This window comes from Coffea arabica, chromosome 2c, assembly GCF_036785885.1.
Source record: "Coffea arabica cultivar ET-39 chromosome 2c, Coffea Arabica ET-39 HiFi, whole genome shotgun sequence".
Lineage (NCBI taxonomy): Eukaryota > Viridiplantae > Streptophyta > Magnoliopsida > Gentianales > Rubiaceae > Coffea > Coffea arabica.
The window spans coordinates 15443185-15470316 of NC_092312.1; the positions used below are offsets into that span (position 1 = coordinate 15443185).

Here is a 27132-nt window from a genome sequence, read left to right on the forward strand (position 1 = left end):
ATTTATCGGATTTTATTAAGTTTTCCGTTAAATTTATCAGATTCCATTAAATTTAATGAATTCTATTAGTTTACAATTTAATTCAAAACATGACATTTTGTATGTTTTGAAATCACGGGAGATTTTTCTGTATATTAGACAAACTATAATGGCCTTTTTTGTTTTTAACGCTTTAATTTATGAATAGAACTGTAGATGTAAGCGCAGTCGTAACCAAAAAACAAATTGAAATTTCTTGCTTTTTTTTTCATTACCAGGGAAGAGTATAGTGAATTAAAAAAGTTACACATGAAAAGATGGAAGAAAACTCGGCAAACATCAGCAAGTATCTCCACAAATTTTACCTCCATAGTTTAGAGGAAACAAAATGTCAGAAACCAAATACATAAAACCACGTACGTACATATCGGGATCAATAATGCATAACAATGACATGGTACTCAACAATGGCATCTCCTGTTGTAGCGTTAAACGTATGCGTCTTTGCAGTGGCGATCCCTCGTGCCAGCCGGAAAACGCCAGAACCACCGAGTATCGGCAGTTCTCGGTACTTGTGAAACACAGGATTGCGTCCCAGAATACTGAGAGTGCTGCCATTATACTTGCCATCGGTGAAAACAAAATTAAGGGTCATAAGCAACCCCACGTCCTTCTGCGAGGCTGAAGCATACAACCCTTGAGCAGAACCGATGATTCTCGAATCGGGTTCTGGTCCCACCGTCAATGGATCATCCATTACATTGACAATTCCGAACAACGTGGGTGATTTAGAAGTAATGTTGGCCTGAGCCACCTGCACAGCTGTGGGCTTATTCCCAGAAAGAATGTCGTGGAAATAGAAATGGAGCTTAGTTAACTTTTCTTGTTTTGCATGCCCAAGCTTCTTGAACCAACGTTCCACGGCTTTGGGACTTTGATCATCAGGGTTTATCTGCCCATGAACCGGTGGGGCCATGGCCGTCATGACGATTGCGAAAACCACCAGTAGGAAGCTTAACGTCGTCTTCCTCATTCTTGGCCTCACCATGCCTCCCTCTCTCCTCTTACCTCTTTCTTTCTTGACCTGTCTGAAAACTGGAAAGATTTTGGATTGGATTAGCGAGATCGACGATGTATAGAATATATATAATAAATGCTCCATACGCAACAGATTTGGTTAACCGAAAAATAAGGGATAGGGAATTAATTACAGATGATATGATATATCTTAGGATGTACAAGGAAATGAAGAGTTAGCGCAAACGTAACTTCAATTTGTTGTTATTGGTGCAAATACAAGCAGGTGGCGGAGTTGGGACCCTGAACCGAGGCCCAAAGTTTGCGGAGTAATTTTTTGTTTTAAAAATGTTCTATCATTAAGTGCAATATTTATTTAATTCTAATGTAAAATAATAAAATTATACATAACATTCATAATTGTTTTCGAGATGAGTACTCATGTTTACTGACCCGTATGACGTGGAAAAAACTTTCCAGGATAAAAATACATACTTGTGGGCAATTCTTCTTCTAGAGATGTGATCGAAGATGTTTTAACAAATTGTGATTTATGTATTTCTTAACACTTTAATTAAAGTGAATTGATTTAAAATTTTGAGATACGTTTCTATAGGTTTATAATCAATTTAGTTTCTTTTTAATTTTTTTTCCCTATAAATTAGAAAGGAATTCATGATTCTTTTGTTTCCTATTTCCATTATTTAGTTATTTCTTAATTTTTTCCTAAAAACCAAAATGGAATTCATGCATCATAGGTACTTGTTGTTAAATTGTTTTATAATTTTTTCTCTAAAAATTAGGAAAAAATTCATCTGAAGAGATACATGGTTCCTACATTGTCTTTCCGGCTTTCCCCTCATAAGCGCTAGTGGGCTATTATAGTTTAGCTTTACACTAGTGTGAATACTCGTAATACGCACGTGCTGGCATTATTGAAAAAGTAAAAATAAGATGGTGAATAAAAAAGGTTTAAAAATTGTACCAACACAATTAAAATGTAATATTTGTCTAACAATAGTTTGAAATATGATAGAATATGCATATCATTCAAGAACTGCCTTTTTCGGAAGATAGATTCTAAAAAAATAATAAAAATTTATTTTAGAAAATGAATGATATATGAACAAAAATGAATGTAATTGAATGTTGTTAAAATGAAATACTTACAAATATTATGCATTCGATTTAATAATCTTGCCTAAAGGTGCGAACACTCTTCACACAAATCAACTTTTAGTACAAAAGCCAAAATTGGTGATTTAATTAATTCAGTTGAATTTTGTGGAGTGCGTACTACAAATGAAAATATACGATCTTTGCATGAATTGATTTGTTGGTTGAACAACCTATCACCATTTTTTTTGAGAATTAAGTACGTACGAAATTCAAAATTAGTGTATTTTTTTACATAGTTTATAAATAGCATTATAAAAAATAAATATATATCAAGAAATTCTACCTATCTTCTATGAGATAAGAAGCATCACGACCAAATACGAATCGTGCATGTCTGTCTTGTAGATTAAGATGCATGTTACCACTGGAATCTCTGATTTGTATGTCAACATTGTACCTGTTTGACAAATAAAATGTTATATACAATACAGAAAAATATGTTGAAATTAAAATTACATGAAATTAATTACCTAACAACAGTGTCGATCATGTCATTACAATGCAGACCAAAGTGACAAAGAATCAGATAATGACTATCTTTTTGTGATAAGAAACATTAACTCTTTTGGCCTAAAGATACAGAAACTATCATCATGACAATATCAAATACTATACATAGTTATCGAAATCCAAGAATCCAAACTAAGTTGCAAACAAACTAAGTCGAGTTTGATGTGAGATTTCTCTTTCGTCAACGCAAAATTGCTGAAACTTTTCGAACTGCTGTGTGGAATCGTTGCGGTGTACGTTTCATTTTCTAAACAAATGTTTCCTTCTTTGTAATCTTGCGAGTTTGAAATTTAGCTGCCGTTGAAATGCTTGTAGGCAGGCATGTTTCATAGTTAAATTATGTTAAGGATTAAGATGGATACCATAAAAAAATTAAAGGAGATAATAAGTTCTTGGGAAAAATGCAAGAAAGTTCTTTTAATTGGAATGAGCACACAAGAAAGTTGAATGAGAATTCTATGTTTTGGAGGAATTTTAATTGGAGTGGAATTTTTAAATCGGAGAACTCTTAATTGGAGTGGAAAAGTAGGGGAAATGCAGGGGCTCTCAATTTGTGATTTTTTGAAACATGATTGTAATTTGCAAAACTCATTTGAAGGGGTGGTTATAGGGTTAGTTTGGGGATAAATATTTTTTTAATTATAAAAATGTAACATTGTATTAAAATAGCTTACGAATGAGCATTTGTCTTTAATTAAGGAGTAAAAATGATTTAAAATATAAATAACAAAGTATAAACGATTTATGAAGTAGATAGTGGGAATGTTTTAAATTTTAAATTTGATTGGTGATAGGGTTAATTATAATCCACCCTTTTTATATATTAAAATAAATACAAAAATCTAGAAAAAAGAATGAGAAGTTTAGAAGTCATTGAGAGGGTCTTTGATAAAAACCCCTTCCTCAATACATATAGATATAGATATCTGTACCCCATTCCTTTTATTTTAAGGATCAAGTGGTGAAACTTAATGAAATTTTACTTAATGAATTTTACACTGTATCGAGGGCATCTTTCGAAAGTTGGAAAAGGGTAATTGCCGATCCTCAACTCTACACAGCTTCACCCTGGACAGCGGATACAAAGTATCTTGATGGATGTATCTTGGTGATACATAAAAGAATTGCACGTTTTAAGCTATTAAGTTGACCTTGATTCCTAACAACTGCCAATACATCATATAGTTGATAATTAGCCGCTTAAATAATTTGTTATAAGATGGATTTAAACACAACTGGCGAAAGTAGTGATGTTTTAAGCTATTAAGGTATTTAAAAAGAGGAACCAAATTCTCCTTTCAAAAGAAACCTACAAAAAATAAATAAAAAATCTATACTCACCTTCTCTTCCTTCTTCTTGGCAATTATGTTTTTGAATTCGGACCAGAGAGCGATTCACAGTTCAATTTCGATTCAAAAGTTTAATAATTTTTTTTACTCATTAAAGTTTTTGAATAAAACAGAAATATTATTGTTTCAAAAAATAAAAAAAATAGTGAAATCCAGTTCAACCTCCGAATTTTTACCGGTTCAACCAGTTTTTGATTGGGTTTGACCAATTCAACCTAAATATTTAGGTTAATCATTGAGCCGGACGGAAGAGTGACCCCACCTATTTTTTCCTGTAGATATATAGAATCTTTCGGCACAAGATATATCTAAGCTGAGACAGAGGTGCAAGATTATGGACCTGGCTGGAGAGCCTAACAACAGATAATGTTCACCAAAATGAGCCAAGAGGTAAATTGTGCATTACAAGTAACAGCAGGGCTTTGATTTACAAGCCCATTTATTCATTGATTTACAAGCAACAGTTCGTTTGGTGGTTGATGCGTACATCTAAGCATGTAATTTTGGTGTATTATGGTAAAAGTAAACGGTGTATAAACTGCTAATCAATTTGATCTGTCGGGATTTGGGACTCCTAGCCTCTAATGCAGCTGAATAGTCCACAAATTTTTACCACAGTTATGTTATTTGCATGGCTTCAGATTTAGCCAGCTACGCATGGTTTTAATCTTGAAATGTAGTCCTTTTCTTTGGGTTCTCCATCGTCTCTATTGGGTTGTTATGCTAGTGTCTATAGTCCACAGACAACATTTGAAAATCACCCCTCCTGTATGAATAATACGGAGGAAATATCAAATTTTATTTAGAGTGACACAAGCAAAGATTCCACAATTTTACAAGTTGTACTGCAGTTGAAGACGTTAATCTCCAATGCAGCTCAGTTGTACGTCTTAATGTGATTTCTTAAAAGTGGAGGTGGCTTCCTGATCTTTGTGGCTTGTTCGAAGTCGTATGCAATCTCTATCAGCTTTGCTTCCGATCCTTTTAGCCCGCCGAATGAAATGCCGTATGGGGTGCCATCAGTGTCATAACCTGCCGGAACATTTATTCCAGGGTATCCTCCGGCGGAGATAGCATAAACGATATTGGGCGCAGGTGTCACCAAGGCATCCAATTTATAGTCCTTCATCAACTTCTCGAACCCAATTTTGGAAGCTCCAGTTAAATTATGCAGTAGTTCCCTTTCCACTCTGCCAATACCGTTGGTTTTCTCTGCTTCCTCAAAGTTATCTTGCCCGTACTCTTCAATCTTTTCCTAAAGCAGAATCCAGTAGTCCGAGAGTAATGTGTCTCTAACAAAAGGCTGTGGATACACTTGAGCCGGCCATTGCATTCTGGCCGAGTATATATAATTGAAAAGGTTATGTTGCTTACCAATTTTGTGTGCTTCTTGTTGAAGACTATTACATCAGCTAGGGATCGCACAGGAGAGGTGATCAACTGCTGTAGATAAGCATTCAGTGCCAGCTTGAATTCCACCCTCATGGCAGTGAATTGGTCATTGAACATTGAACTTACAATAGAGTCAAAGCTGGCTGTATCCGTAATGTCTACTAAGACTGCACCTCGTTGCCTTGTTTTAGTCAAAATTTCAGAATAATATGTCACAACTTTAATTGTATTGAAATGGGCTCCCCATATCTAGCCAAAACAAGATTTTCTATATATTCCCTGAATCATCCAAACCTCATGCTGAACGGTTAGTAATTATCAAGACTCTGTTCAAAGAACAAACTACGAAATTTGTGATAGCTAGTAATTTAGCTACTTTATTAGTGTACAGATATGTTCACCTGCCAGAGAAATTTCAGTCATCTTTCCCTGGCAACCCACGGTAAGCTATCAATTAGGCATGTTAGAGTTTCAAAGTTTATGTGAGTGAACATACCTCAGAATGTGGAAGTGAGGTTCAAAAGCATTCAATTCTTCAGAGGAGTTGCTGAATCCCACAAAGGAGCACCGTAGAATCCCCAATCTCTTTCCCTCGAGTCCATCAGACTTGAGAAATTGCAAATAACCTCCACGAGGAATATACTTTGAAGCTTTTTTGGTTGCTACTGCATCATCAGGATCAAAACCAACAATGGCATCAAGAACATACACTGCATCCGACACAGTCCTGCATATCGGCCTGCTCTCCCCCATAAAGGTATTGTTATGATTTTGCGACTACGTACTTTCATTGTCATTTTCACGAAACAAAATTAAGGTTCATAGCTACGTAAAGATACTAATTTGAAGTTTATACTATATGGTAATAAGAGATCGTTGAAATAAAAGCAAATTAAGCATCTCTCATTAGTCATTACCCAACACTGTCCTGTCGAGGTGAAATAGGGACAACACCAGCTCGACTTGTGAGCCCTACAGTTGGTTTGATTCCCACCACCGAATTAACACTGGAAGGGCATAAAATGGATCCAGATGTTTCTGTGCCCAGTGTAACTGCAACCATGTTTGCTGCTACTGATGTTGCAGAACCGGTGCTTGATCCACATGAAGTAGCATATTTATGATAAGGATTCTACACGGAATCAGAACCGTAATACAGGGTTATATATTGAAAAATTGGATATATGTCCAATGGATTACACCTAGCAAAACAAAAAAAAAGTACTCAATTTGTTTTGGTTCATCCTTTAATCACATATGAGAAAAGAGGCAGTCTAAATATTGCAACATCCTTTCCCAATCACTAATGAGTACTGGCTTTTGTAATTGACCTGGAAAGCCTGCGTAAGGACTCAACTTTTGTCTCCCGAACTATATAATGGTTGAAAACGCAAAACAAAGAAAAAAAAACTTCTGACCATGCACTCATGAAGGCCAAACAGGAAGGTTTGATGAGGATTATGGTTCAATCAGATTGTAAAAAGGTTGTGGATAAGATAAAGGAGCGTGGTACGTTGGGTCCAGTAATAGGAACAATAGTGGAGGATATTTGGAAGCTTAAGCAGAGTTTTAGTAAATGTCATCTTTCCTTTATTAAGAGAGGGAAGGTAGCTATGTTAGTCTCCATTTAGCAAAATTTGCTTTAAACTTTGATTAGTGAAGCGAGATTCCTTTCTTCTATGGTTAACTTGTTTAGTCAGAAATGATGATGGAGCAGTTGCTCCAACTTTGTGACCATTCTTCTGATGAAATAGAATCTGTGATATCGTGTGGTAAAAAGGAAAAAACTGTACTTTTTTGGGACAATTGTAAAACAAATGAACATATCAGCAACTCACCACACCTTGGCCACGTCTAGCATTCCAGCCATTAGGCACACCGGGTGACCTGTAAGCAGCCCACTCTGTCATGCTAGCCTTTCCTAATATGATTGCACCAGCCCTCCTTAGCTTCTTGACCACCCCTGCATCCTGAGGTACAACTGATCTTAGAAGTGCATAAGATCCAGCTGTTGTGTTAAGCTTGTCCTTGGTTGCAATGTTGTCCTTGAGCAGAATTGGGATACCAGCCAGTCCTGTCACGGAGCCTGGTTTCTTAGCTCTTCGATCCCGGTCTGCCTTGTCGGCCAAACAAAGAGCATCCGGATTCACTTCTATGACTGCATTAAGAACTGGATTTAGTCCTCGAATCTGTTTGAGGTAGAATTCAACCAATTCCCGAGAAGTGAGTCTGCTATGGTCCAAGGCAATCCTAATATCACGCACAGCAGCTTCTCTGAAAGAGAATGGACTCCCTTCAGCGTTATGACTGAGGCCAAAAATAGTAGCACTCACAAAAAGTAGTAGCGCGATATCCATGTCAATTGCTATACTTTGATATCAAAGAAAGAAACTATTTGTCTCGCTTTTTATTTCTGGATATCTCGAGCTTAGCTACCAATTATATAATAACCAAACCATGTACTGTTTCTCCATGTTGCAGTTCACTCGTATATCCAACCTCCATTATTGTTTGCTTGACCATGCTTCCCATAATAAAGACATTTCGTTCGACGACTTCAAAAAGCAAAGGCCGCCAATAAGTGAAGGGTTTCATTTACGACGAGACAAAATTGAAGAAATGGTGGATGCTAGTGGATATCTTCCACAAAGAACATGCTCCACTTGCTTTCGAATGGAAAAGCAAGATTAATGGGCTCGTGGCACTGTGTTTTTTACCTGTTATCCAGAACAATACTCCGCTCACAGAATTCAATCTTCTAGCAGAGAAGGGCAGCAATAGTATTTAACGAACTCCGAATACACCACTTTCTCTTGCTTTTGCAATTAGTAATATTCCCGTCTATGTGAACATTAAGTTTTAGAAGAAATGAAATTCCATTTACTATTACACTATTGAACCTCATAATCGCATGCCTGAGATCAAAGACGCAGTGGAAAGCATTTCAAATAAATTCAACTGATCTGTAGATGGGGGGCCTGCGGATCATGGTAGCTTCTTCAAAAGCAAAAGCTATCTCAATTAGCTTCGGCTCCATCCCTTTCAAACCAGCGAAAAGCATCCCAAACGGCATCCCATCTCTATCATAGCCGGCAGGCACAGTGATTCCAGGATACCCTCCAATTGCCAAAACTCTTGCTGCTGATGAACCTAATGTCACCACCGCATCTAAATCGTTCTCCAAAATCAATTTCTCGAAGCCGTCTCCTGACAACTTTTCCATCAACTCTATTGCCTTCCTTTCTTGCTCACCAATCCCATTTGTGAAGTCCGCTACAATGAAAAAATCTTGACCATCAAAGTCACCAAAACTCTCCTGCAAAACCATGAGTTAATGAGAAATGTGTTAGTCTTCATTTGAGATGTTGCTGACCATTTAATCGTGTAATATGATGTCAATTTTAGACAACCAAAATACCAAATCCGGATTGTTTTTGTTGAATGCTATAATGTCACCCAACGACCGCACAGGGGATTCAGTCAGGCCTTGCAGATAATCGTTGAGGGAGAGCTTAAATTCAGCCAGCATTGCTACAGTCTCACCACTTTGAAATGGGTCTAAAATGACACCAATATTGGATATCTCCAAATCATCAATAATAGTTGCACCTTGCTGGCTTCAATTTTTTCAGGTAGAAGAAATGAACATGTTAACTAAGTAAAAGCACTGGCCTATAACTAGTAGAATATCACTTTTGTACCTTAATGTGCGCAAATGACTCTCAAGAATTGGAACCGCATTGGACCTATTCGAAAGGTTGACAAAGGGATTTCTTAGCACACCCAATTTCTTCCCTTTGAGCCCATCTTTGTTGAGGAATTGCTTATAGCCAGCAACAGGAATGAACTTCGTAGCTGCTTTTGTCGCTTCATGGTCTCTTGGATCAAACCCCACAATTGCATCAAGCACGTAAACAGCATCAGAAACTGTTCTGCATATTGGGCTGCAATTGAGTACAAGAAGCAAGCATCAGCCTCAAAGCCAAAAGAGTCGGTACAAAAACATGCAGGCAGAAGTTTGCCGGAGCATTTATTCTGTATTTTCTCCAAATGCTATCTTTCAGTCTAAACATAAAAAAATATTGCAAATCTTATGGTTATTCAGAAGCTATTTAACATAACCTCTCATGATCTTGTTTTTGTTCAGAAAACTTAATATCAATATCACATTTGACGACTGCCAACTATTAACTTGTTCCTTTCGAACAGTTACAAATGGTAGAGTGTTATATCATGCAATAACACATGAAAACGAGAAAGTAAATACCCAATTGTGTCCTGCCGGGGTGAAACAGGTATGACTCCAGCGCGGCTAGTTAGTCCAACAGTGGGTTTAAAGCCTACAACAGAGTTGGAATCAGCAGGGCAGAGGATAGACCCATCTGTTTCAGTGCCCAGTGAAACGGCCACCATATTTGCCGCTACTGATATTGCAGATCCACTGCTGGATCCACAAGGATCTCCCCCTTGCACATAAGGATTCTGCACATCCCACAACATCACCAATTGATTTCGCACATAGAATGTTCAGGCACAGCTAGTAAGAATTTTTAGTTTTGTCTCTTTTCTTTTAGAAATGTGCTGATTTGTTTCTGACTTACAATAACAGTCATGTATGCAAGATATTACACCTGTGATCACAAGACGGAGGTTTCGATTGGCGTAACGGATCTTCTGTCCCGCATCCTGTGCCATTCTCTGTCCCATTTTTTATTATATTGCTATTTCTCATTCATAAACATCATGTTTTAATTCTTTTTTGCTTCCTTGAGATCCAATAACTATTAATTGAGTAACACACAAAATTTAACAAACTCAAAAAATCAAATGCATAAAAAATAAGATTTTTTATGAATATTTTGCTGTATTTTTTAATTTTCTATTATATATTGCTTTTTTGAAGCTGTTATATTTATTTTTTACTTAATTAATAGTTATTGGATCTTAAGGAAGCAAAAAGGAATTAAAACATGTTATTTATGTAGGAGAAATAGCAATATAATAAAAAGTGGGACAGAGAATGACACAGGGTGTGGGACAGAAGATCCGTTGCGATTCAATTGGCATTGAGGGCAGTGCAAGCAAAGTATGAGAGCGTTTAAATAGAGAAGTCTGTAAAATGCAACTGGAAATATATTGGTCAAAAATGAAATCCAATAAATTTTTGAACCTTTCTTTAATGCTCATAAGTACTCCAGACCATTCTTTTCTTTAGAGAAACTAAAAGACTGCAGACTGTATGCCCTCAAATTTCTTTAGTTGCATTTAAATGTATAGAGCTGAATCAGACATTAAAATTTAAACATACTGAACATTGGAATTAAATCACGAAACTGTTTGGTCTCACAACTATTACTAGTGTTAGAACTTAAGAAGCAAGTCAAACAATGAAGTCAGAAAACAAACAGGAGCCAAAAAAAAAAAAACCACAAAACACAAAACAAAATACTATATACTAGTTGAAAAAACTAACCAGACCCTGGCCACTTCTAGCACACCAGCCACTGGGGAGCCTCGGGTCCCTAAGCTGGTACCACTCGCTCATGCTGGACTTGCCCAAAATGACGGCCCCGGCTTCCCTGAGGCGTTCCACCACCCCGGCATCTCGAGCCACCTTTGACCCCAACAGGGCATACGACCCAGCACTAGTATTGAGTTTATCATAAGTGTTGATGCTATCCTTGAGGAGCACAGGAATTCCATGCATATCACTCAACAAGGACGTCGAGTATGATGCATTGCAATTGATGCTGTCTCGAATACGATCAGCCTCGTCTGCTTGATCTCGAGCTTCCGGGTTCACTTCAATTACCCCGCGAAGCACCGGATTAAGGGTGTGGATCTGGTTTAAGTAGAAGTCAACCAGTTGTATTGAAGTGAGCTTTTTTGAGGCGAAGGCCCGCTGGATATCTGGGATGCTGGCTTCTTCAATCTTGAAATCCTCATCCTCCACAAACTGGGCTTGCCGATTGATGATATTGGTGCTGCTCAGACTAACGCAAATTCCTGTTGTTCCTAAAATACAGAATAAGATTAGCTTTAATGGCAGAGAAAATTGGCGTTTGGCGTCCATTTGTTCTGTGAAGTTTTGAACGGGCTCAATTGTTGATGCTCTCTAAGCTATAAAAGTCCACTCTTTGCCAATGGCCAATGCTTCGATGTCATTTCATTAATGAGGAAATAGCCAAATTCATCCCTAAACTTTTTCACTAATGTTAATTTAGTCTCTAACTTTTACTTCTGATCAATTTGATATGTAAACTTAATTTCTGAATCCAATTAAGATCTTATGCAGCAACACCGCCATATAAAAATAATTTGACTCCTAATTTAATAATTAAATAGAAACATTCTGGAAATTTTAGTCGATCTCCTTTGCCCACCATCAATCTCCATCGCCTCCTCCTCCTTTCAAAACCAAGGAAGAAGAAGAAGGGGATGAATGGCGTTTAATAGAGATTGATGGTGGAGAGAGGAGACAATTTAATGTTCTTAAAATGCTCTTGTTGAATTGTTAAATTAGGAGCAAATTGCTTCTAGACGGTGGTGCCGCCATAGAAGGTTTTAATTGGATCTGAGGCTTTGTTTGGACACTAAAGAAAAATTGCTACAATTTTCGTAAATATATTTTTCAATCATCTTTTCATCTCATGTATATTAAATCGATACAATAATTTTTCTACAAAAAATGCAATTCAAAGAATGCCTTAGTTCACATATTAAATTGGTTAAAAATAAAAATTAGGGACTGTATCGATATTAGTGAAAAGATTTAGGGATTGAATTGGTCATTTTTCCTTTTATTAATTCTTGCAAATGGACTCGTGTCTGAATCTTGAGGAGATGTGGGTCTTATTTTATTTTTTTAATTAAACTACTTGATGTCATTGGAAAATTGGCTCCAATCAAGGACGACTGAAGTTGACGGTAACTGAGCGCAGAAGTTGTTTACTTTGACCTTCATAGGGAAAAAAAATTTCCGGGAAATGAAAGAAACAAACCTTCCTGTACACAACTTTTTGTTTGTGCAAAGAAACTGTACAGGCGCGTTTGGCAAGTGAATTTTTTAGGTGTTTATTTAAAATTTTACTGTAATTTATTGTAAAAATTTTTTAAAAAATTTTTGAAGTATATTTTTTAAAAAAATTTTGAAAAATTTTTTGAAGTTACTGTAACTAAAGTTTTTAAAAAACTTATAGCAAACAAACTTGATAAAAAAACTTGTCAGCTTCCTGGCCAAGATAATTGAGTCGTTGAACTTGAAGCGACAAACAATCGTGCGCCCGAAAGACATTCGCAAACTTACCAGATAATTGTGGTTAAATGGTCCCCTTATTATTATTATTAAAAAAAATAGAGAAGAAATCTTCAATCGTAATATTATTTTGTGCTTCGGAGGCCCTACATCAATGCAATTAGTTAGTATATGTGTCATGCCGTTAGATTCATAAATAAAGATTATGTCCCATGTTGATTCAAGAGATGAAAAAAGAGAACTTAATATATATATATAAAGATTCAAGACTTAATAAGTCAAGTTTTTGAGTCAGAATTGGATTTCTAACTTACATATCGAACTTTTTCAAAATGTTTCCCCCCTGACACATGCAACTGTAAGAGTTAAGATATAAAAGAATGAACCCATCTCATCTCATCTCATCTCTATCTCATGCAGGGAGCATTTAAGAAGCATGTAGCTTTAAGTCTGGCAATACGAAGCTGGCATAAATCACCAGCCCTTAAAAGTTAAAAGCTCAACTCATATTTGTAACTTTTAAAATAAAACCTGGAATTAATGATAAATACAAGCTGGAGCTTGCTACTATGGTATGAAAAAGTGCTACAAAATACGAGGAGGTGTAGAAATATAAGAGGAGGATCCAAAGTCCAACATTGAAAAATGGATACAGCAAAAGGAATGACTATTGATTGGAGTGGTAGTGATAAATCATGACTTGCAAGGAGAAAGCGTACAGGAAAGATGAGCGTTGCCCGAGTTGGCCCTCGTGAATTTGAGAGCAGTGCCTAAAACTTGCTCCGAAGAACCCGTCAACGCCCAATTCATATGTTCAATTACGGCCAGAGGATGGTAAGCAAACTGAATGCTGTTGTAGGAATTCAGAAGCGCAGCCGTCCCTTCTCTCAGCAGGGTCCTATAAGCTTCCCCTTTCCCTTGCAACCCTCTCCACAGCGTCAAGTCCGTCCCATATCTCTGCGCAGCTATCAATCCGAACGCAACCGCCACCTTTGTGTCTGGTGTCACCACCTTCCAGTGGCATCTGTATTCTGCCATTATCCACTTTCTGCACAGGAGCTCTTGTAAATATGTGCCACAATAAGCATTATAATTCTACTAATCTTTATTGAAGACAATTAACAAAAATAACCCCCCAACCCCCCCCCCCCCCCCCAAAAAAAGAAATCAATCCCCCGTTTCTTTAAAAGAAAGAAAAAAAAAAGTTGGTATGGTCCTACATCCAAAACTCCCATGGCTACAGTTTTAGCCATCGGGTATGAACTTACTGATACGGGCAAGCTGAAGCTTCCACAAATGGAATTGGCGGCAATGGAGTTGATCGTGCCACAGGCGGTGGTTGGGGAAATGAGGTTGCCGGAGGAGGTAATGCAGGGTTTACGGGTGCTGGTACGGGGGAGGTGGACCCGGGGCAGAAGGACATGGGTTGTGCAGGCTGAGAAATCAGGGGATCAACAACGTACATTTCCATATCGAACATGTTGAACATTAATCTGAGAGACTTGGGCGGACCAGCTGCTGCCCCGCAGCCTGATGAACCTTGCCCGCCCGAAACTTGAGCATAGCAACCTCTCAAATCTGGTGTGCCATCGAACCTCATCGCGTAACCTCCTACCCAGTTCGTTGTTTCTTCTCTCCATGCTGCCAGTTGTCCGTTACTGCCAGGGCAGGCCATCGTTACCTTTATGCCTGCATTGAAAGAAAAAAAAAAGGGTGGTGAAATGAATACTCGTAGAGAGCATATTATCACATAACTGACAGCACAGATATAATGTGATCAAAATGTTAAAGCGAGGATTTAAAGTTCGCATTTTTACTGAACACCAGTCAATTTTGATAGAGGATTCTAACAAGAAAATGTACCGATAATTTACTCATCTTACCGTAAAGGGGATAATCGAAGAGGGATATTTGGCCATCTTTGCATTGGTCACAGAAGACGGTGCCAGTTACCGTGGTATCTCCACTGGTGCCATGTATGACAGCAGCAGCAATCAGTAAAGCTGCAAAGCAGAGCTTGTCTGGCCAATCCATGGAACTTGAGAACCTATTATTGTCTTTGGAGAGCAGTGGTAGCTACAAAGCGTAAAACTTGAGTATATATACTACTGTGTGTGTGTGTGTGCTGGTAACGCTGGGAATGTAAACATTTGAGGGTTTGTGGAAATGTGAATGTGAACGAGTGCTAGCTGACTCTTAAAAGTTAAAAAGAAAAAGGACCAGAATTTAATAGAAGGTGGGGTGACTTCACCTCAACACTCAACTGTCTCCATTTATGGGGGATGTTGAGCCACATTCGCTGTAATATAGATGGTACGGAGACCTTCATTTAAGGCTGGTGAAATTATTAGGATCCAGCGAAAAAATGCAGTTATAGCAATAAATTTTGTAACCCGTTGCCTTCAGTTGCGGCATCGTATTTGCATGCTTTGCAGCTCGGGACAACACTCCTTTCTAGGCAGTGTTAGGAGCTGGATTCGCATAATCTGCGTTATCATGCATCCTGCTCATAGCCATGTATGCCTTCTTCCATCTGCATTGCTGCTAAAAGAGAGAGGGAGACGAAATTTGGAATCCTTTTCAATGCATTGTCAAGTCCTTGGTGACTTGAATTGCACCGACAAGTGAAAGAATACCCAATATTTGCTTTGCGATACCGAGTAGGCTAGGAATACTTCATGATCATGCGTGCCCTTAAAATCCATTTTCAGCATTGAAACTCGTCGTGTATGAGGTATGCTCCGACAAGGTTGCTTGATTTGCATTGCACTCGAGGCTTTCTCCTCCTATAATCCAGCCTTAGCTAATAAAGATTATTGCCATCAAATTTCTGTCTTTTATCAATCAGCTCGTGTCAAGAACACCACCTACCTGGTGAATGAGATAAGTGATTAAGAGACTTTTTGCGGTTTGTTCCCCTGAGAGCGGCACGTGTCGGTGTAGGCCGGTCTCTTTCCAATGAAAAGAAGAGGATTTCGTGGAATGCATTTTTACCACTACATGTGTCCGAAGCTTCTTGTAGTTGGCGGTTATTAAATCTGCAAGGAACATTACTGCGATTGAGGAGAATTGGGTCCCCTCCCCTGGGGAATATTTCTCCGCTCATTCGATCTGTTGATTCACACAAGCACTGGACTTAAGAATTGTGAATTCAGCTGATGAGATATTTTTGGCATTGTAATGGTAAAACTCGGCTGCTCTCTCGCACGTCACAGCCGTGTTTTAGTTGATTAGTTAATAGTAGTAGTAATTGTGGTTATGACGCTGAGTTTTTGAAGGGAAGTTTTGTGTCTCGATTACGTGTTTGTTTTGTGCGTCGTAAGTAACCCTATAGGCGCAAAACAATTTGCAATAACTCAGCCAATAACAACTTGGAAGTGGAAGGAATGAAGATCATCAACAGAGAACCAACTCGTGAATTCAGGACCTCCACTCATTGCGGGTCGTTGTAACAGTTTTTCCGGTTTGTTGTTACACACATTAACGTTCAGCAATTCCAAGTTTTACTAAAACAACTGGTCTATAGCACTTTTCCCCCTCCCTCTCAAGATTCCACCCACACAAAGCAATGCAAAAATTTTTTTGTTTAAAAAAAAAAATTTTCCAAAACATGCGGCGAGTAGACATTCACGCATCAAACAATGCGGCGAAACTCGTAAACAAAAACATGGAAAGATTTGAATCTGTTATGTAGAGTAACAACAGAATTGAGCGGACGGACCAGATTCAAAGAATAATAATATGACATCCAGTAACAACAAAACTTGTTTTTACTAATAAATAAAATACCACACCCACTACCAACCAGCCAGCCATTAGGCCTCAAAACAAATAGTCTACTCAGTTTCCTACCAAAACTGCCTCCTCAATCATGTCCCCCTCAAAATGAGCTCCAGTCAGAGCACAAAGCACAAAACAAAGACACAGAAACCTGCGTATTTCAATCCCCTCCCAATCTCAAATTCAGCATCACATTTGTGAGCTTTTATCCTCAGCTTCTTCCACTGGTACATCTTCTGTTTTTTCAGCACTGGAACTTGAAAAAAAAAAAAAAAAAAGCCAGAGAATAAAACGTTTATCAGAAAATCCAACTGGAAAAATGAAATAAAATGCAACATTTAAATTATGCAGACCAACTAACAAACCGACTTCTTATGTCGCTCTCACTTTTAAACGCAAGCTAGAGCACCTACACACACTGATAGTCAGTAGAGCTTAAAAACCCTTGAATCCTCTGGTCAACACAAGCAGAAAGATATCAAGACCAAACAATAGAAATACAACTGAACCACCCAAAAAAAGGAACAGGAAAAGAAGAATGGTAGACGGTTGTGTATTCTTCCTGCCAAATATTAACCACAGCACACAAAAAAGGGGGAAAAAACAGTAAATAAAGAACCAAAATAAAAGACATGTATCACAAGTTGGGGCAAAACAAAATCAAGCTTTGCAGCTGTATCGAGCTCTTTAAAGATGATGGAACCTATGATTGCTCCAAATCCATCAAGCACAAAAATAAAAAATGAAAAAGACATCTGGGTACAAAAAAAAGATTCACTCACTCAAGTATGTACCATACTACAGTTGTCCGTCACATGATGTACAATTTACAACTAATGAAACCAGGACCATAACAATCTCAGGGGAACTGATAAGCGACTGCTGTCAAATTAATAAAAAAAAAAAAAGAAAAAAAAGAAACAGTACAGAGAAGAAAAGGCAAATCAAACCAAGACAAAGACTACCTAAGGATCCATATAGAGAAGAAAAGGCAAATCAAATGAAGACAAAGACTCCTAAGAATTTCGTAAAAAGTAGACAGGATTCTGCATGAACGTGTCCTAAGTAATGATGGCTATCACGCAAATACAAGTAAACAACCATTTTTATGAATGTAAAACCACGTCGAGATGAAAAATGATACACCACACGTTAAGCTGCAGATACAAATTGCAAAATGTGACCTAGCCAATTTGACGATAGCCCCCCATTATACAAAAGTTTCTATCAAAAGCTTCCATTACCTTAAAACCCCCCCAGTACTAAATTGGTTGGAATGTCCACAGTAAAACTTGCCCCATTCAAGATTGTCTCCAATCACTTATTTAACTTCTTATACAAACTCATGACATCAAGTCTTTCAACATAGCCTAAACAATTCAAGCAGGACACCTATCAATTTAGTCAGACCAACAAAACGAAACTAAACTCAAACAGTAATCAGTAAACCCAAGCAGTTAAGAGCAACTAAATTCAATCCAAAGCCTACTTCACTGACCTCAGAGGGCGAGCATCCTCGGGCTGTGGCTCTGGTTTCCTCCAAGCTCTCTCATTTTTTTCCTCCTGCTGGAAGCCACCCCTCCAATTACCACTACCAAAACCTCTCTTCCCAAAAGCTGGCTTTTCTTCCACTGCGGCTACTGCCTCTTTAATCTTGACAGACTCAAGCTTTTCATCGATCTCTTTCCAGTCCTGCCCCTTCTCCTTCAAAACCTCTTCCCTTGGCCTTGCGCTGCCAAATGGGCTTGACCCCTTAGGCTTCACTACACTCTCATTCTGCTCACCTACGGGTAGTGTCCTAGGCTGCAGATTCAACCTCGGCCTCCCACCTGCAGTAGCAACCTCCTCTTTCTTCCGTCCCCAGCTATCTGAATCTGGCCCACCGCCATTAGCAGAATCAATACCCCCACCTCTTCTCTCTCTCAAACTATCAAAAGCCCCACCACCGGAAGATCCAAATTTCCTCCCCTCTTCTTCCTTCCTCTTCACCCAGTTTGCAGAGTCAGCGCCGCCATTCGATTCAAAACCTCCTCTTCTATCATTCCTCCGACTCTCAGAGGGCACAAACGTCTTATTCGAAGCCCAGTTATCAACTTCATCCGCACGAGACTGCGAATCCGAGAAGAACCCTCCTCTCTCCCCTCTTTCCCTCCGCTCAAACAAGTTACCGTTGCCAGCGGTAGATTTCTTCAGGGCACCCCAGTCGTCAATTTCATCGGCACGGGAAGGCTCTAAATCCCTGCTGGAATCCCTCGGACGGCGAGGCTGCTCGTCGGAGGAGCCCCTTCCCGGCCTATCGTAGTTATTGCCATAGGATCTGAAGCCTTTGTTGCGGTCGAGCTCTTCAGCGGAGCGCTGGCGGGGGCCAGTTGGGAGAGCCAAGAGTTCATCGTGGGTAAGACCCCTGGAGGGTTGAGACGAGGACGAAGAAGACGGCTTAGGGGTGGCGCCGAAAGTTGAGAACTCCTGAAGGGAAAGGGTTTGGCCCTTTTTCTTCTTGGGCTTGGTGGCGGCGGCGGTGGCAAGGGATGGGAAGTCGGCAGTGGGAGCAGAGTTGGCGGCGGCGCCGTTGGAGAGATGGACGCCGGTGAGGGAGTCTTGATTGTGTTGCTGGAGAAGGTCGGCTTCGTTTTCTTCGGAGTCGAGTGCCCACGCGCCTGGTTTAGCCCACGCGCTGACGGTTGCCGCCATGGTTGTTTGCGGGTTTCTTTCTATTCTTACTGCGTGTGTCGAAGGCTGAGAGGTTTCTTCTGTGAGTTTTCCTTCTTTTGTTTTTGTTTCTGCGTTGCGTTGCGTTGCGTTGGTTGGAAGCGAATGGCTGTGCTGCTTTTTATATTACTATTGAATTAAATTAAATAAATAAAAGAGTGGGCGTCGGAATTTGATCCGACGCTCACTATTCAATGTCCCGAATTTAATTGGGATCTCTTTGGGGAATTGGTTTCGATTGGACGGTGCAGATGGAGTGGTTCGGCTTTTCTTTTCTTCTTCTTCTGTTGATTCGGATTACGCAGGCCGAAAGGATCGATCAGAGTCCTTTTTTGTTTTTGTTTTTTTTTTTTTGGGGGTGAAAGAAGAGGGTATTTCCTTTTCTTTTCTTTTTTTTCCGGTTAAGGAATATTTTCCAATGGCTCGGAAACTGAGGACAACTTGTCTTTTGCCTTCGATTGCTATCATACAAAAAAATAATAAAAATAATCAGACACGTAAACAAACTGAGATGCCAACCGGATGATCCTGGCACAAATAATCTCCGAATTGATGCCCAGCAAGATTCTCCCAATTCTAAAACATTAAAAACAAAGGGCAAATTATCCAATTGGCCCTTTAATTCTTTGTCTAGGTAAAATTAAGCCCTTCATCTATTTTTTGCAGACTTTAAGCCCTCGAACTTGTAAAATGGGAAATCCGTGGCCCTTTTAGCCAGTTTCTCCGGTTTTGCAACCGGATGACCAATTCACACGAACGCCATGTGCTTCTTTCAAGGGCATTTTTGTCCTCATATTCTAAGCAAAAAGGGCACACATAATCCACCGAAGGAAGCTGGAAAAGTGCTCATTTTTAGTCAAAAAAAGAGAGAAAATAAAAGGGGAAATTGCTGATCACCTACCCCCCTTGCCCCATGCCGTAGAATATCAAACAAAAGAAAACGTAAAAAGATGGGAATTTTTAGATAAAAAATAATTTTCGAAAAAAAGGTGTTTCCTTTCTCACTTTTATTCCTCCTACTCTTCCCACCCCGCTGAAACAGAATGGCTGAGACGACGTTGCTTCAACTACTCAGACTCCACCAGGACGATGACGGCCTAGACGACGTCATTGAAGAAGTAGATTTTTCTCATCATCAAACCCATCCCCACCGCCATCATCTCGATCCCTACTGGTCTTCCGATTTCGATGCTATTGGTTGATCCCCCAGCGACATCGTGTCGGAACCCGAATCGGTTGTCACCAGCGCTGATCTTTTCGACCGCGAGAATCAGGTGAATTTCGTTATGGACCTCCTGCACCAACGAGTTGAGCAGTCCCAATTGTCCTCCACAGCCTGTGTGGTGATTGACCCGGAGATTTCTGATGCTGACCCGAATTTCGGGATTCATGAAGGAAACGACGGAATGGAGCCGACCCATTTGGATCTTGATCTGAATCTAGGGTTTCTCGGAGAGCCCACTTCGGCAAATATGGAAAATTCAGGGTTCGTAGCTGAAAATTTTGAGGGTGGGGACCATTTTGTAACCGGGTTGCGAGTCGTGGATATCGGGTCGGAATCGGATTCTGATATAAACCATGACGTTGAGATTGATTTTAGTGCTGACGATGATGATATAAGTGAGGGTGATGATGATCCAAGCCTTAGGCTCTGTTGGGATTCTTTTCAGATTGAGGATCATAGAGAAGTTAATGAGGATTTTGAGTGGGAGGAAGTGGATGAAGGAGTTGATGAGAGAGAGGTTCTGAGCATGTTTCTGGATGATGATGACATGCCGGTGATGGCCCGGGAGGAGAGTGCAGATGTATCTAGGAATTTGGACTGTGAGGTTTTGTTAGATGTGCAGAATTTGGAAGCAATCCCCGAGAATGTGACAGAGACGGCCATGGGATTGCGTGGGGGTTGCGCAGGGAAGAGTAAGGGAGATGAGGGAAATCAAATAGAAAGGTGGACTATGTGTGCCCTTTTTGCTTAGAATATGAGGACAAAAATGCCCTTGAAAGAAGCACATGGCGTTCGTGTGAATTGGTCATTCGGTTGCAAAACCGGAGAAACTGGCTAAAAGGGCCACGAATTTCCCATTTTACAAGTTCGAGGGTTTAAAGTCAGCAAAAAATAGATGAGGGGCTTAATTTTACCTAGACAAAGAGTTAAAGGGCCAATTGGATAATTTGCCCAAAAACAAATGTATCCGGATTATGCTGCTCGCAAGCTAATAGTAGGCTGCTCAATTAAAAAAGTTCGAGATAAAAAAAATACTCAACTCATTAATTAGCGAGCCAAACTAATTATATTTATATATTTTTAAATTTTTTATTTTAATAATAAAATTATATATATGTTCTTAATATTTTATTATTTATTAAAAAATTACCACTTTATCCATTTTTTAAAATTGAAATAATTATCTTTTATTTTTTTAAAATTCAAGCTCGATTCAACTTGAATTTGAAATCGAGTTCAAATTCGAACTTTACATTGAGAACTCGTCAAGTTTGAACTTGATAAATTTAAATTGAGACTCGCCTCGATTAATAGAAGTTATACAATCAATACGACTCTGCAAAATCGTTTTGCTTAATAAGCTCCAACAGGAAAGGAGGGCGTTACAAGCATGAACCAATAGTGAATCAGCAAACAAAATTTGGAAACCAATTCACAATCGCAACTCATGAAGTAAAAAAAAGACAAAAATGATACCTCACGTATGTACAAACCGCAATCTCAATTACAACACGTGCCGTGAGCAAAAGCTTTGCTCCAGTTAGGGAATGTCTAGGAGCTTTGGGACTCTGTAATACCATTTTATCGCCCTTGGGATGAGCAGCACCAGAATATCTGGCATTTGCAACGATTCAAGCAGCTGTTTGATGAGACTATGCAGGAATGATATTCGCCTGGTAAGTAAAACAAAAATCCAGCTGCTGATGTACCTTCATTGCAAAAGAATCATGTTGTTGCAGCTAAGGCATGAAAATTTACTCATTCATAGTAATCTGCATCGTGCAACAAAATAAAATGTGCATCCTCCACGCTCTTGATTGGATCTCCATTGTACCATGTTATGCTTCCTGCATTTTACGTAAAGTGCAACTGCTCAGTAAAAGATACCAATATGAAAGCAAGTGAATAACTTGTCATTGCACAAGAAAAAGCATTTCACAACATCCAGTTTCGGCTGAATCCCACCTTTCTGGGGATTGATCTATGTCAACTTCAAAGCCTAAAATACAGGTTCAGTTGATGCCTCTATGTTTCATATGAATAAATTGATACTTCAAAGAAGTGCTTTTTTAAAATGCACAAAAAGCTTGCTTGCAGGTTCAGTCAAAGGAGTGATCTCATGATGACACCCACATATGACAAGCAACAACCACAATATGCTCATAGCTCATTTATGAATTTTTCCATGAAAGTCCAGTTTAGTCTTATACCTGCCATACTTGCTGTTTCCTGCTCTCGTGTTGCATGAAGTATGATTGTCCCAGAAAGCACAGTGATGAATCCACAAATCTCAGAAGCAATGCTACTTGCGTCCTGTCCTGACCAATCCTGCAAAAATTTTAACATATAGAGATTTGAGTGCATATTCCCATGTAACAGTGGGAACGCTTTGAAGAAGTTCCAAATCCAAAAAAGCTGCCATATGGATAGGTGCAAGTCCACAAAAAGAGGGGGGAAAAAAAGATTTGGTGTATACCTTGAACATTATAGCGCTAGCAATGATTGTCAGAGTTGTGAACATCACATAATATATTGGAGAAACCAGGGCTGCATTGAATGTATCCAGTGCCTAAACAAGAATTTGCAGAAATAACAAATGCTCTCTTAATTAAGTGAAGGGGAGAACATGTATGTGAACAGGAAAATGAATATTAGCTTCTAATTTCTAAAGAACCAGCACCATATCATAAAATCATCACCACCCACCTTGTTAAGGTAATTTAACTGTGTGATGACACATACTATAGCAACTGCAAGAAAAACCCATGTCTCCGGATATGCAACTTGACTAATGCCCTCTAGAGTAAGCTTTATTGCAATTCCAATAGCCTTTATGCTGACAACCTAAAATTGCCAAGGAAGATGTTCATTTCAGTAAATATGAGAAAAACAATGATTGAGATGTGCAAGGTACAAACAGAATCCAAGAATAGAGTGATTAATATACCGTAAGGGCACCCATTAAGGAACAAATTCCCAAGTAAATTAGTATGTTTGACTGCCCATAGCGAGGCTCAAAGTACAAAACGAGTGCCAGCACTATTGACATCGTAGCTGCAACATAAATTAGAAATGCTGCAGCAAAGATGCATGCTATCAAGAAACCACGAAAATCTCTAAGAAGAGTAAACATAGTATAGGTTTTTAAGGACTTGTGCAACAATCAAGACCTGGTTGAATAGCCAAATTCCAGATCTGTTGTACAGAACTTGGAGTCTGCTCCTGAGGTGCATGGATTACGATGACCACAGATCCGACAACGCACGATACACATCCCACTACACCCATTCTTCTCAATCGTTCCTTCAAGATAAAGTGTGCCAAAACAGCACTATTCATATTCATTAAGGTTAGTGTGGCTATCATCCTTCAGAGTGTATCAGATCTACAAGAGTACAAGAACTATATACCTGACAATTATACTAAGCGCACCAAGAGGGGTCACCATAACAGCTGGAGCATAAATATAAGCCACAAAATTTGCCACTTCTCCAACAATCACTGCATATATCAGATATGTTCTACAATTAGTTATGTAGCATGGCTTCCATGCTTGGAGAAGAGGGAACATGAATGATTTATTACTCACTTATAATCATGCCAGTCCACCAAAGCGGCTCAAGCAAGTAAGTATACCCTCCAACACCTGTAGTAAAGACAAATCGCACCACTGAAAACTCTTGAATTGGGTAAAGAATAATGAATAGAAATAGTCTGTTCCAATAAATCTTGCATCATTACACAACTATGCACTCATTTCCATATGATCCAAAAAGCTAGCCACTTAATTTTTCTGGTTATTAATACTTTTCAAGAAAAGAAAAAGGTGAATCTAGATATGTTTAATCTTGAGCAAGGCACTCCCTTTCTCATTTCTCTATGGCATAGTTTCAATCATGGGATGTCAAAATTTTTTACATTTTTCTCGAAAAGATAATGTGTTACTTTTATTTTCTATCCAGTACCAACAACTGACTACAAGAAACCAACGTTTTACTAGACATTCATTCAAATATTACATTATAGCTCTGAGGACTTCCGTAAAGGGGCATTTTTCATAGTTCACCAAGACATGATCTCCTGAATTAGATAGTGTCCTTAATGTGTCAAATAAAGAGATTATAAAGGTGGACAGCTTTTAGTTCTGACACAATAGCTGAATCAATGCCAACAACCAATGATCTGTCTCGGCAAAATCACGATAAAACCAACAGCCCTAAGACACCATCTATTTTCAATTTGACAACTGAATAGGGCTACTCAAAATGGAAAGAGATCAAAACCCTGGCATCCACTTAATATCAGACGCCCCTCAAGAAAACCAATCTTTAAGCCACTCAGCCATACCTCAGAATTGTTGATCCAATGGAATAAAATGTACCACTAAAATTTAATGATAAAGGTAACTTTTTTACTTACTTAAAACTACTTAAAACAAATGTTCATTTATTACATCATTTTGGAAACTTTAGAAGATTTAAAGGCTGCAGCAGATGAGAACATGCCCAGATATCCATGCAGAGTTAAGGGTTTTGATATGAATTCAGAAATAGGACGTGTAATACAAGCATAAAGTTGGCTTTTTTTTGGCAGGAAACACAGCTTATACCAAACTACACAAGCATAAGCATATAAAATTCCAAGAGAAGTACGTTTAGATCAATGTGTCAGCTAAAACTGTATCTCACCACCGTAAAACTTGCTAACCCCGCGAAAAAAACCTGATAACCCCATGGATTGCAAGATTTATGTACTACACTACAGAATCAGAAGTTAAGCAATACACAAACACTTCTACTAAATTTTCTGAGAATTATTCGAATTACTGATCTCTCTCTCTTTCTTTTTTCATTTTGTTTTCTTCTTATTTTCTTTGAGTGCTGAAAATTGAAGGGTGGCTGTGATCAATCAAAAGACGAAGGCAAGTTCAAATTTTACTGAATCAGAAGGGTATTATCCACTAAAAAATCAAATTAGACAAAAGAAATGAGGAAAGATCTAGCAGAGTTGCGAAAAAATCGGATGAATAATGGAAAAAAAAGACCTGCACGAGTAGCAGAAGAAGCAGCAGCAGCACGCTTGAGACCCTTCTTCTTCAAAATGAAGCTGGTCCCAATAAACAAGCTCGACAGCATAGCCAAAATCAACCCCCTTGAATTATCCGACACCCCCATCTTGCGTCCCTTTTACTACTACTTCTTTATATTAACAAATCAACAAAAGAGAAAAAAGGAACTAAAATCAAGACAATCAAGTTTGATTTCCCGCCAAGAGAATGCTCCAACACACAAGCCTTATCTTACAACCTTCTTCTGCCCACTTGAAAAGAAAAATAAAATTGAAAAATAAAGCTGGAAAAAGGGAAAATGAGCTCTCCGAGCAATAAACGTGGGGAATGGCAAGGGAGAAGGTGACGAAGGGAAAGATCTGAAAAAAATACTACCAAAACTGAAGTAAATGACGACAATTAGGAGGTGGCGTAGTGGGTAGCGTTATTACGGTATTTTGTTTCACTTTCAATAGGCTCTGCTCCTCTGAGTCAATGAAGTCAAAGTTCCCTCTCAAACACCAAATTAAAGCGCGACGGATTAAAGTCGAGCCGTCTTTTTGTTGGAAGCTTCGTCTGTACTCTGTACTTCATTTTTTCCTTTATTTTTCTTTTTGGATAAATGGACATAATTAGTAAAAATTCCTACAATTTTTAAATGCTCTAAAAATACTCTTTCATTTTTTTAAGTGTCATGCATCTAAATCCGGTAGTGTATTAATTGTAAGTGCATGAAATATTAATCTTAAGATTTTCTTCAGTATTATATTTCAAGAATAATACTTCAATTTTTTTATATAATTTCAAATTACCTAAGATAAATAAATATTTTATGAGTTACGCTAAAAAAATACATGTCCTACTCTTTTGGTTTATAATGCATCATAACTAATCTAATATCTCATGCACAAAAATATAATTCAAAACTAATGTTAATGTAGCATAACATCTAAAAGTAATAAGTGTACGTAAACTTGTATTTTATGATTCATAACTTTCAAACATATTCTTATTTTTCATAGACATCTTTTTATACCTAAAGTTGTTTTTCTTCAATTGAACTCTCCTGAAGTTAAAGATTTACCAGCTAGTTTTATAACTTCTATAGTATATGAAAAATTATTTTGTAAATTGATATTTTGACTTGATAATATACTTATTTAGAAATTCGATAGCTTTGCTTCCTCCAACTCCCTTCCACCACCACCACCGCCTTCCCCCCCCCCCTCCCCCCCTCACCCAACCAAAAAAAAGGGAATATCAAACACTCACAATATGTAGATTTTCACAAAAAAAAAGGGAAAGTAAATTCTTCATAAAAAATTAGTCACAAAAAGGAATTGCATAACCCTCTAAACAAATGCAAAAATTCACCGCTTGCCTTTTCATAAGATTATTTGCACGCAATACCATTCCCAATAGAAAGGAAGGCTTGTAAATCAAACTGAAACATGAAATTATGTCATGCAGGAAAGAAGGAAGAGGACAAGCAATAAAATCTAAAATAAAGGGGCATTTCCTTCCAAGGAGATGATCAAGTAATGTGAAAAATTTTATATGAAATGCTGAGTACTGCTAGTAAAGGTATTGGATTTAATCATTGAGGTTAGTTCGGTGATTAAAAAGAACTCTTAAAGTATTCCCTACTATTAAATTTAGGATTCGAATCCTTGCAATCAGGTAGATTTT

The 27132-nt window shown here is 38.4% G+C and overlaps 6 protein-coding genes across 15 annotated transcripts; all 6 read right to left on the reverse strand.

The window, feature by feature from the left end:
- Positions 1 to 210: 210 nt before the first annotated feature.
- Positions 211 to 1076, reverse strand: LOC113723360 (dirigent protein 22-like). Its single transcript, XM_072077232.1, has one exon. It carries the CDS (start codon positions 1025 to 1027, stop codon positions 413 to 415), a length of 615 nt encoding a protein of 204 aa, XP_071933333.1. The 5' UTR covers positions 1028 to 1076; the 3' UTR covers positions 211 to 412.
- Positions 1077 to 4784: 3708 nt separating this feature from the next.
- LOC113731165 (probable amidase At4g34880) lies at positions 4785 to 8056 on the reverse strand. Of its 2 annotated transcripts, none has more exons than XM_027256257.2 (5): positions 7266 to 8056; positions 6345 to 6559; positions 5924 to 6166; positions 5410 to 5608; positions 4785 to 5284 (listed from the first exon to the last, which is right to left on the reverse strand). In XM_027256257.2, the coding sequence occupies exons 1-5, from the start codon at positions 7782 to 7784 to the stop codon at positions 4913 to 4915; spliced, it is 1548 nt and encodes a 515-aa protein (XP_027112058.1). In that variant the 5' UTR covers positions 7785 to 8056; the 3' UTR covers positions 4785 to 4912. The 2 variants fall into 2 exon arrangements, with proteins under 2 accessions (XP_027112058.1, XP_027112056.1); XM_027256255.2 differs by having other exon boundaries at positions 4785 to 5290.
- A 154-nt stretch (positions 8057 to 8210) lies between these two features.
- LOC113731164 (probable amidase At4g34880) lies at positions 8211 to 11556 on the reverse strand. Of its 2 annotated transcripts, none has more exons than XM_027256253.2 (5): positions 10901 to 11551; positions 9695 to 9909; positions 9129 to 9371; positions 8846 to 9044; positions 8211 to 8743 (listed from the first exon to the last, which is right to left on the reverse strand). In XM_027256253.2, exons 1-5 carry the CDS (start codon positions 11498 to 11500, stop codon positions 8372 to 8374), a joined length of 1629 nt encoding a protein of 542 aa, XP_027112054.2. In that variant the 5' UTR covers positions 11501 to 11551; the 3' UTR covers positions 8211 to 8371. The 2 variants fall into 2 exon arrangements, with proteins under 2 accessions (XP_027112054.2, XP_027112055.2); XM_027256254.2 differs by having other exon boundaries at positions 8604 to 8743; positions 8838 to 9044; positions 10901 to 11556.
- Positions 11557 to 13196: 1640 nt separating this feature from the next.
- LOC113731166 (uncharacterized) lies at positions 13197 to 14870 on the reverse strand. Its single transcript, XM_027256259.2, has 3 exons — positions 14566 to 14870; positions 13951 to 14371; positions 13197 to 13730 (listed from the first exon to the last, which is right to left on the reverse strand). Exons 1-3 carry the CDS (start codon positions 14714 to 14716, stop codon positions 13376 to 13378), a joined length of 927 nt encoding a protein of 308 aa, XP_027112060.2. The 5' UTR covers positions 14717 to 14870; the 3' UTR covers positions 13197 to 13375.
- Positions 14871 to 16389: 1519 nt separating this feature from the next.
- On the reverse strand, positions 16390 to 19305 carry LOC113726274 (eukaryotic translation initiation factor 4B3-like). Of its 6 annotated transcripts, none has more exons than XR_011839036.1 (3): positions 17961 to 19304; positions 16832 to 16916; positions 16390 to 16712 (listed from the first exon to the last, which is right to left on the reverse strand). XR_011839036.1 is itself a non-coding variant. In XM_072074533.1 (3 exons), exons 1-2 carry the CDS (start codon positions 19151 to 19153, stop codon positions 16835 to 16837), a joined length of 1230 nt encoding a protein of 409 aa, XP_071930634.1. In that variant the 5' UTR covers positions 19154 to 19305; the 3' UTR covers positions 16390 to 16712; positions 16832 to 16834. The 6 variants fall into 6 exon arrangements, 4 of the variants coding, with proteins under 4 accessions (XP_071930634.1, XP_071930633.1, XP_071930632.1 ...); XR_011839035.1 differs by having other exon boundaries at positions 16390 to 16718; XM_072074533.1 differs by having other exon boundaries at positions 16832 to 16871; positions 17961 to 19305.
- Positions 19306 to 21731: 2426 nt separating this feature from the next.
- Positions 21732 to 25941, reverse strand: LOC113726275 (probable magnesium transporter NIPA6). Of its 3 annotated transcripts, XM_072074535.1 has the most exons (10): positions 25441 to 25941; positions 23986 to 24042; positions 23807 to 23897; positions 23567 to 23727; positions 23344 to 23489; positions 23103 to 23240; positions 22873 to 22965; positions 22607 to 22724; positions 22106 to 22243; positions 21732 to 22010 (listed from the first exon to the last, which is right to left on the reverse strand). In XM_072074535.1, the coding sequence occupies exons 1-9, from the start codon at positions 25568 to 25570 to the stop codon at positions 22155 to 22157; spliced, it is 1023 nt and encodes a 340-aa protein (XP_071930636.1). In that variant the 5' UTR covers positions 25571 to 25941; the 3' UTR covers positions 21732 to 22010; positions 22106 to 22154. The 3 variants fall into 3 exon arrangements, with proteins under 3 accessions (XP_071930636.1, XP_071930635.1, XP_071930637.1); XM_072074534.1 differs by having other exon boundaries at positions 21732 to 22243; XM_072074536.1 differs by having other exon boundaries at positions 21732 to 22243; positions 23344 to 23471; positions 25441 to 25940.
- Positions 25942 to 27132: the final 1191 nt, after the last annotated feature.